We start from the raw sequence: 10,045 nt of genomic DNA on the forward strand, positions 1-10,045 counted from the left end.
AACTGAATGAGACCGTCACATGTATTGCGGAGCTGGGTCTAACTATTCAAAAATAAAACAGAGAGTTTTTCACTGAAAAATATATTCCAGTCTTGCTGAAATTTTCAATTATTTTCTATTTGTGAATCCTTTCCAGAATTATTGCCTAGAACCATGATAATCATTTTAAAGGTCCATATTATCTGAAGCAGATTTAGTGGTAGAATTTTGGAAGGAGGGTGTCAGGTCAAGTGCCTTTTCCTACTCAAGCATTTAAAGAGTTGCCAGAGTAGGAATCTGTACAGTGAAGAATGCTATGGGGCTTTTTTCTTCATTTTTTTGTATTGATTTTCCAGACACTTTAGTGTTAAACCATGCCAGAAGTGTTACGGAGATGAATCACTATTACCCAAAGGCCGCCAGCCTCTTTTCCTTCTGACAGAAGGATAATTCCACGTGGATCAAATAAATACAGATGTGTAGTAATTAGTTCTATTCCCAGTGAGCCTATTTCCCACACACTAAAGATGTGAGCGATTATGGAACCTCACCCCAACAGTTTTTATCAATGTAAACTGCTAAACAACAGGATAGGTCACAACCCAGTCTGCTGTTAATAATGTATTTATTATGTGCAACATTATAAATTAGGTATATGGACTAGAAAAAAGGACACCTTTTAACAAGAATAATATGATCTTCCCCTAGCAGCATCATATGTGCCTGGCCACTCACCTGATGTACAGTCCCAAGGCAATCAAAAGAATTAAAAATCTCATCCAAGGAACAGAGGCCTACATCGTCAGCGGACTCCTCCACAGAGATGATTTAGCTGTGGCCGATATGTTAGACATACCCATCCTGGGCTCTGAGCCTGAACTAGCTCATCTTTATAGTACCAAATCTGGAGGTAAACGTGTCTTTGACAGTGCCAATGTGGCAGTTCCTCCTGGAATTTATGACATTTATAGTCAGCAACAGGTATGTGGGGTGAACAATTGAAGCTCTGTTCAAATATTTGAAACATCCTCTTGATCTTGGACAAGTCTTCTGGAGCCAGCCCTACCCAATGAAGAATAGGTGGAATACTTGAGTTGATTTGAGGGAAATCTACTTTATTTATTTAGTTAGTTAGTTTTGAGATGGAATCTCGCTCTGTCATCCAGGTTGGAGTGCAGTGGCACAGTCTCGGCTCACTGCAAACTCTGCCTCCCGGGTTCACTGATTTCCAGCTCATTTTTGTGTTTTTAGTAGAGACAGGGTTTCACCATGTTGGCCAGGCTGGTCTCGAACTCCTGACCACTAGTGATCTGCCTACCTTGGCCTCCCAAAGTGCTGTGATTACAGGTGCAAGCCACCACGCCTGGCCTGAGGGAATCTACCTGAGACCTTTGTGTTTAAAAGTATTTTCCTGTTAGTCTTGCAGAAATTCCTGGAATTTCCAAAATATTTACTCATCTGGAATAAGCACTGTTAAAATGTATCTATCATTTGAACCAATCTACTATCAATATTTAATGCTTTAACATGGATTATTTCATTATCGTATCAGCTAGCCAGTCATTAAATAGGATCCTAAGAAATATGAGAGTCAGTTTTCACTAAAAGCAGTGGGTTTGGAAAGCTTCCCCACTGGGTCAGATTGCAGAGGGCCTGTGTACAGAGGGCTGCAGGCTTCCTTGGCTCTTCAGGAAGCGATCTAAAGGGAGGAGGGGAAAGATCTCAGAAAAAGGGAAGTAAAACAGCTCCAGGAATAAAACTATCTGTTTTTGGTTTTGCCTTGGACGAGGTGTGTGGCTATGCATTCTTCCAGCAGAGAGTCAGGGCCTAAAACATTGGGAGAAATGTATTAGCCACTAGACATGTTTTCTCTTTGAGTTAGCCTTGGCAGGTGTTCGCCCATTTAACTGCCATCTGTTTTCATAATAGAGAAAATTAAAAGACAAATGGCTGTTAACGTTTCCTAACCTCTGTTTCAGTACACCTCTTGACCATTACTCTGAGCCAATCACATATCATCCCCTCTCCCCGCTTCTTGGGAAACCAAAGAGCCATGCACAATAAGGCAGTTTGTGAGGGACTATTTTTAGGGATCCCCTCGTACTCTCAGTTGCCTGATCATGATGCTCTCCACCTCACAGCCCCTGAGCTAAAAAATCAAGCCTTTCAACAAATCAGACTTTGCAGAGATTAGTTTGAAGAAATGATTAGCTTATTAAGCTACCCACAATTATTTTAGCCTTGTTAGAGTGTTCTTGGGCAATTTTCATGAGCTCAAGACAGAGGTTTCTCTTAACGCAGGAAAGTCACAGGCAATTTTAGTAGGAGTGGAGTGGAGAGGATCCCCCTGAGCCATTATGTCACTTCCATTGTCATTAGCCACCACTGGAATTTGAAGATAACAAGATAGATTGCTTGACTCTGCTTCCCAGTAGAATATTTGGCTGTTATACTTATTACAGGCAAAATAAATTTTTAAATGATATTTCACACATTAAACAATCTTCAAAACTTTAAAATGTATGTGCAATATTTATATTGAGTCTTGCCTTCATCTTTACTGAGGAAATCTCAGGCAGTCTTTGCTATGAAATATTTCAGAACTGCATATGTTGACAGGAGTTAAAGATACAGCCACATTTAAATACAGTAAAATCTCCCTCTAGTGCTAGTATTCAGAAGTATAACTAAAAATCTCCTTATGGACATATCAGATTTGAGAGATGTCATTTGACCTATGGCATGTGCAAATTGTATAACAATAAACCAACATTTCACTGAGTTCTACTCTCTTTGTTTGGAAAACATACATCTGAGGTCATCAAGAATTAAAATACTCCACTGAGATTTTTCCAGATAGTGACTATCCTACCTAATTTATCTGAGCATGTCAGCGTTTTGAACCTGCAGATGGGGATGAATCAGTAACACTGATTTTTTACCAATGTGCATCATAAACCTAAAGCTGGTGAAAGAAAGCTGTGATTATTTTAACTTAGGTTATTAAGTATTTTCTGACTTTCAGTTGGACTTTAGCAGTAATCATTTTTCTGCTCTTTACCAGTATAAAATGAATCATGGCTAAAAAAAATTTATTACATCTTTTGAACAGATAGACTCAAACAGAAAAATGATAAATGTTTGGAACTAGTATAAAGTCATTTGGTTTATGATTTGTTTTTTTAAATCTAGCATGAACACAGTGAGCATTTCCTGTTTTGATCCATAAAGTAACTGTGCAAGTTCTCTTTCTGGCATCTGCTCCATATGAAATATTGAGCAGCTTTGGTTAAATAATCAAAAATGGCGATCCTATTTTAAAGCACTGTTCAATTTTCACTTAAAGATAGCACATAATTCTCTCCAGTGGTGCAGTCTTTACAATACTATTGATCCTTTTCATTACTCTAGGGGATCCATCAACAATGCCTATTTATAGGATTCTCAGAAGCAACAAATAATAAGATTTGGAAGAAATAGATAATAATTCTGTTAGTAGTTGAAACCTCCAAATATACATTATATCTAAATATGTAATTTTTAAAAATCCATGCCAGACCCCCTTCCCTTATACTAGCAAAATAATTTTACCTGATGTTAGCAGGCCAAAGACCATTTCTCCTTCTGCAAAGTGTGATACAGCAAAATATGATTAACTATAAAATCTATATTCTCAACACATTAGAGAAAGAAACAACTTTGGAAGGCACATTTAAAAAACTTTCCTAGACTTTGTTCATCACCATGTGGTTTGTAGACCAGATTTGTCATTTAAACACCAAAATTATCAATAAACACTACTTGATAATTAGGGAGCTAAGATAATTTCAATATTCACTCTCACTGAATACCCCATAGTTGTATGAGGTTTCCAGAGACCCCAAGTATGGCCATTTTGCTCTCTCTTCCACCCTGCCATGTAGTGTAACATCCCCAGGAAGATTTGCTGGATAGACACAACCCAGAAGAACAGATTGGGCCTTTAATTAAAATATTTTTAATCTGATCGCCCCAAACTTCAACAGAACTGTAAATCATGAGGTCTTTCACACCCTTTAGTTTAAAAAAAAAAATTAGTGGGCAAACAGAACTGATCCAAAAAAAACCGATCAGAGTGTCACAGAGTCCTTCAGTACTGAAAACCATAGCCAAGAGCAGCATGGGAAAGCTCAGGAGACAGAATGCTTAGTGTTATTTCGTTGCTTTCTGGGAAATATTGACTGGAAAGTCTGATAAGAAGATAAGACAAAAAAATCATTTTGTGATCTAATGAGGTATTTTTCTCCCAGGCTCTGCCAGGAGAGCATTACTTATAATTAAGTCATCTTGCCATAGACTTTTACCTGATTCAAACTCACCCCAAATGGCTTATTGACTGCATGGAAAGTGGGTTCTCTTGCTCCTCCTCTGCCTTCTTTCTCCACTTTACCCTTCTCCACCTCTCTGTGGGTTTGGGATAGTAGCACAGTGAAGAGGGAATGAGCATAGGTTTTGGAGTCAAACCAACTTGAATGGACTTCCTACTCTGCTAGTCAATGCTGGGTGATTGTGGACAAGTTATTTAAATTAGCTGAGCCTCAGTTTATTTACATATAAAAGAAAACTAATCATTGTGCCCACCTCACAGATTATTATATTAAATGAGAAAATTCATGCAAAGAACTGACATGAGCCGAAGGCCTGGCCCCTACTGAGATTTCAGCAATCTTAGAGTAATCATCGTTATTATGATACTAGAGTTGGACTACTGTTCTATCCATTAAACTTCTGCGTGTTTGAGCCCAGTTCTTGCGGGACTGTTGTTTCAAATAAAATGTGGTAGGTGTATATTCCAGGAAGGTTGCTTTCACAAATGTTTTATCTCCTTTATCTGTCTTACTCTATAATATACTTGCTTGTATCACACATATACTAAACTTGGTCAACTGGCCAGCCAAACAAATGTATTTCATGTATATTAATGAGGAGGAAATGAAATGGTTTCTTTGTTACAGCAGTGAAAAGCTCAACAAACCCCCGAACAGTTACAGTGTTCAAGACTATAACTCTTTATAGTCTTGAAACAATTAAAACATCATTTGAGGAATCAATAAGTAAACTCATAAGTCTCCAAAAACGAAAGAAAACAATACCAATATTCAATTACAGGTATTCAAGGATTCTTTCTTTTGCCTTCAAAAGCCAGCAAAATGATAATTTCGTAATTTCTTATAAATAAGACTATGCTTTTAAACATGTCTTTAGTCTCATTGGTTAATGGTTTCCTCATATCATATTTATATCACTTTAAACTTCTTTAATCTTTCTTAATAACTAGAAGATAACCAAATGAACAGACCATTAGAAGTAAAGACACAGAATTACGACAACTAAGTTAATATGATAAAAAGGAATCCCAGGAAATGAACTGTATTAAATGTGGCTGTGTCTTCGGCCCCACAGATGATAGAGCAGCTGAGTCAGCTGATAACTGATCACCTACAAATACAGCGCTGGCTCTTCAAAGTGGACTGTGAGTTCCGAGGAAATGGGACTGCATTTTGTGACATTCCTTCCTACCTGAAGTGCTACCAATGGGTGCTAAAGGAGAGTAGCAGACACGGCCTTGAAGACTGGAGAAAGAAATGGGCACAAGTGAGTATTCTTTGGTGACTTAAAGGACTTTCCTCTCTACTTAGCTCTGCCACCTGCCAGCAGTGCCTTTCTTGGGACCTTTTTCCTTATGTACACAATGAGTTGGATTGACTGAGTTCTTTGAGTTATCTTCTTTTTTTTTTTTTTTGAAATGGGGCCTCACTCTGTTGCCTAGGCTGGAGTGCAGTGGCACAATCAGGGCTTACTGCAACCTCTGCCTCGCTGGCTCAAGCAATCCTTCCACTTCAGCCTCCTGAGTAGTGGGGACTACAGGCATGCTCCAGCATGCCTGGCTAATTTTTTCTTTCTTTTTTTTTTTAATTGAGATGGCGGCGGCGGCGGGGGGAGGGCCTCCTTATGTTGCTCAGGCTGGTCTCGAACTATTGAACTCAAGCAATACACCCATCGCAGCCCCCCAAAGTGCTGGAATTACCAGGTGTGAGCCACAAGTGGGTTATTTTCAATGTTTCTTCTCTGGGCCCTAAAAGTCCTCATTCACGTCTTCAAACTGATTATGATAATTAGGAAGTAATTTTTTAATCATATTCAGGTAACATTACAAATCTTGTAATTTGCCCTAAGTAGTTCCTGATCATGTGCTTCTAACAACTGTTGTTATTAAGCCAACTGTATTTTATTATGAGATAGAAATTCTATTAGTGAATGCTTGTCACCTGGAAGGTGATGTATAATAACATTCTTTCAGCAGTCATATGTTTTTGAAGACATTTCAAGGAAATTTATGTAACTGCTGGTCCCTGTGAGATGCTGAGAAAATAGTACATCCCAGCCAGAAAATCTCCCAGCAAAAGCTGAGGTCTAGATATGAAGTCTTAGCATGAATGGACGTGTATAGATTGTTTCCATGCACATTTGTGAAGGGACGAATCATACAGCCTTTTAGTCCATTCCACATTTGCTTAATCAAAGTAATTTTATATGGTTTAATGTACAAATTAAACCTGCCATTCTAAAACTATGTTGCTTTGCCTGGCTTTTGTTAATCCCAGATCTCCGTTTTGGCTGACCTGCTGGCTAAAGCATAACTGATTAGGAAAATCTCAATGCAAATTCCCTTACTGGTTCCTTCCCTACCGGCATACGTAGCAGTGGGCTGTGCAAAGTGATTTGCGTCTACTTTGAGCATCCTAATACGAAAGTATATGAATCAAGACATAAGTGATAGAGAGGGAGGGGCATACTTGAGGGAATCACATTATTCTTGGAAAGTGGAGTGATGAATAAATCTAGAAAACAGTCAGGAGAGAGAGTTCCCTTTGACAAATGTGACTGGTTTCCCCATGATCTACTCTGGGCTTCGTTCCCCGCTCCATCAGTAAATGGACTAAATGCAGTACCTGTCATGGCCAGCTTTTTACATATTATTTAAAGGATACCAAAATGAATTACTCTTCTAGATAAAGATAAAACAAAGAAAATGTATTTAATTTTGAGGCCCATAGAGGTTTCCCTTATATTCTTTTTGAACTGGATTTTTTTTCATATTGTATAGAATTTTCTTTTCAAAGCAACACTGTTAAGATTAAACTTTAAAAATATGGCTTTTTTATTTAAAACATTGGAGTGTTGATATTTTATTTAAAACACTGAAGTGTTAAATTGTTGGCCTCAATATTTCAAACCAACAATTTTTAAAGAATTCTCTTGACATTAGACTATGATAAATTTGAAATGTTTGACTTTAAAAAATACTTAAAATACTGACATTTGGCTGAATTGTATTTGGAAGCCTCATTGTGCATTATTTAAATTTCGGTTATTTTAAACCATAGCGTTTTTAATTGGCACCAAATACATTTGGCACTGTTGTTCATGTTATTAAATGCAAAGCTCTTAAATAATTAATAATCTATCTAAGTCATCTTTTAAAACTTAACAAGGAAAAAATAATTATTCAGAAATCTCTTTACAGTCTGAGGCCAGTGCTTAGCCATGATAGGAAGCCAAAAATAAAAATAAAGTATTTCTGAAAAGGTGCCTTTTTTTGCAGGAGCCTAATGACATTCTTTTACCTTCAAAGTGAAATCATATTCAGAGTGGAGGTGAACTGCAGCCTCTACTGAGTGTAGCTATTGAGAATTTAGGATTAGAATTCTCCTTTGTTCCAGAAGGCCATCGTAATGGTGCACATTTAGACATCAAAGCATTACTTTACGAGCACAGGCATGTTTTAATGTCCTATTACAGTTTGTAGACCTGTTTCTTTTGATAATGAAGATGTTGTGTCATCAAGCCTAGCCTGGCACATACAAAACATATGCTGGCAGGTTATTAAAAATTTCAGCTTCTTGATGAAAGACTATCCTGCAGGCTAAGAGTCCAGAGAAAGACTCCATTCTGGGAGAATTATTAGAAATGAGAATATGACTGTAAGCACTAAATTATGTTAATACTTACAAATAGCATCATTTGCATAGCAGTTTATGATACGATACCATGATTTTTCTCATTGGTATGTTGTAGGCAACAGATTAAAAACAGTGCTGTTTATGGGAGTTTGAACCCTTAAGATTCTCTTGCCTCTTATGCAGATATTGGTTTTAGATGTAGGCAGGATTCAGCATAAATTCAAGTATCTAATATAAAAATCATCTGGCCGGGCGCGGTGGCTAATGCCTATAATCCTAGCACTCTGGGAAGCCAATGTGGGTGGATCATCTGAGGTCGGGAGTTCGAGGCCAGCCTGGCCAACATAGTGAAACCTTGTCTCTACTAAAAATACAAAAAAATTAGTCAGGCATGGTGGTGCATGCCTGCAGTCCCAGCTACTTGGGAGGCGAGGCAGGAGAATCACTTGAACCTGGCAGGTGGAGGTTGCAGTGAGCTGAGATCACACCAGTGCACTCTAACGTGGGCAACAGAGTGAGACACCATCTCAAGTAAAAAAAAAGGCTATCTATTTTTTCACCTATCCAATTTGGAACCAGAGTTATCTGGCTGGTTATAGTTGAGAATTAAAACAGTCATGAAATCAGCAGATGCTGAAAAGTTGTCGTCACAGTTAAAAAAAATCAGTAGAGACATATAGGTGATATTTAGGAAAAGCAGAATGTTACATGATGGCCAAAATGAAAACAGAACACAACTCTTATCATTTTTTCTTGGTGATTTGGTACCAAGCCTATTCTCTTCATCCTACCAGCTAACAAAACCTACTTCCCCCAACAAGTTCCACTAAACTCATTCACTTAAGTATTCTGGTCGTTAAGGTTTAATGAATCCACACTCTGGCACACACCGCACTCCCTGTTCCCCAGTCGGGGGTATTTCTTTTCATTTAGGAGGAATAAAGGCTTAAGGAAAGAAAGGCAAACATGTCATGGGGAGAGCCTTCCTGGGTAAACTCACCTAAGACAGTCTAGGGAAACCCAGGCAGACATTTGCTGTGGTACCAGCCCTTGTGGCTTTTTTTGTTTGTTTTTTTCTTTAAGGGTGTCTTCCTTTCCTCAATTCCTGGCTTAGTGGCAGTGATGCTACTGGTGACACTGCTTTGCAAGAGATCTTTGTAGAACAATTTCTGTGTGTAAAGCACTAAGCTGGCTGACTTTCAGGTTACTCTCTGCAGCCCTTCCTGGGGCCGTTGTTACCCTGGAGATTCTGGGATGTGGTCTTGGCATTACTATTTTACCTCTTAATGAGAAAAAGGAAATTGAACTGGCTCTTGAATGCCGCTAGTAAGTATTGCTATTTTAGCCCTTTGCAAGAGCAGTTTTACCTTTATTTGTACTTTGGTTTACTTTGTTTGACATTTGATATTAATTTGGGGATCACCAATGGAGGAAAAAAACAAATTAGACATTTGATATTAATTTGGGATCACAAAGGTAGGGGAAGAACTGTGTCTAGAAAAGGTAGAATAAACCACAGTTGTTGTTTTGCCTCCTTGTAGGAACTAAGGCAGCAAACAGAAAACACATTTCATGTCATAGAACTCCCTGCATTTACACCTCCATTGTGAAGACCTCTGTTCATTCAGAGTAGCCCTGGAACTAGGTCACAGGAGGCATTGCAGGATGGCTGAGCTTGTTGTCCCCTGTATAATTTAGTAGGTATTTATTAGATCGTCACAAAGAGCCACTGCTTGTAATCCCATAATTTTTAGAAAAGTTTAAAGATAACATAAATACATAATCACTTTCCCCAAACAGTTTTCATTTTTGTGTGTTAATTTCTAAATATGCAGTATTTCTGATAGCTACAATAATAGTGTATATGCAAACATCAGATCTTAAATATTCTCCGTGTTTATACATAGTCCTCACAATTAATAGCTGTATAATAATCTCTCGTACTGATGAACTCTAATATGTTAAACAACTCAACTAAGTTGGAAATTTAGACTGTTTCCGGCCTTCTTTTTTTTGGTGGTGGGTTGTAGGGGAAGAAGGAGGGAGGAAAGATTTGTTTCTTT

The 10,045-nt window shown here is 38.1% G+C and overlaps 1 protein-coding gene across 3 annotated transcripts in view; it reads left to right on the forward strand.

The window, feature by feature from the left end:
* Window positions 1-10,045, forward strand: part of IQCH (IQ motif containing H) — a 265,140-nt gene that overhangs the window by 164,289 nt on the left and 90,806 nt on the right. Inside the window, exons 13-14 of one of the 3 annotated variants that reach the window (XM_017518946.2) lie at window positions 688-960; window positions 5,422-5,613. The exons of 1 other annotated variant lie outside the window; for it this stretch is intronic. In XM_017518946.2, coding sequence (XP_017374435.1) covers window positions 688-960; window positions 5,422-5,613 — 465 coding nt within the window. The remainder of the gene's footprint in view (window positions 1-687; window positions 961-5,421; window positions 5,614-10,045) is intronic. One more of the 3 variants, XM_037735050.1, reaches the window with a different exon arrangement.

Source organism: Cebus imitator, unplaced genomic scaffold (genome assembly GCF_001604975.1).
Source record: "Cebus imitator isolate Cc_AM_T3 unplaced genomic scaffold, Cebus_imitator-1.0 Scaffold715, whole genome shotgun sequence".
NCBI lineage: Eukaryota > Metazoa > Chordata > Mammalia > Primates > Cebidae > Cebus > Cebus imitator.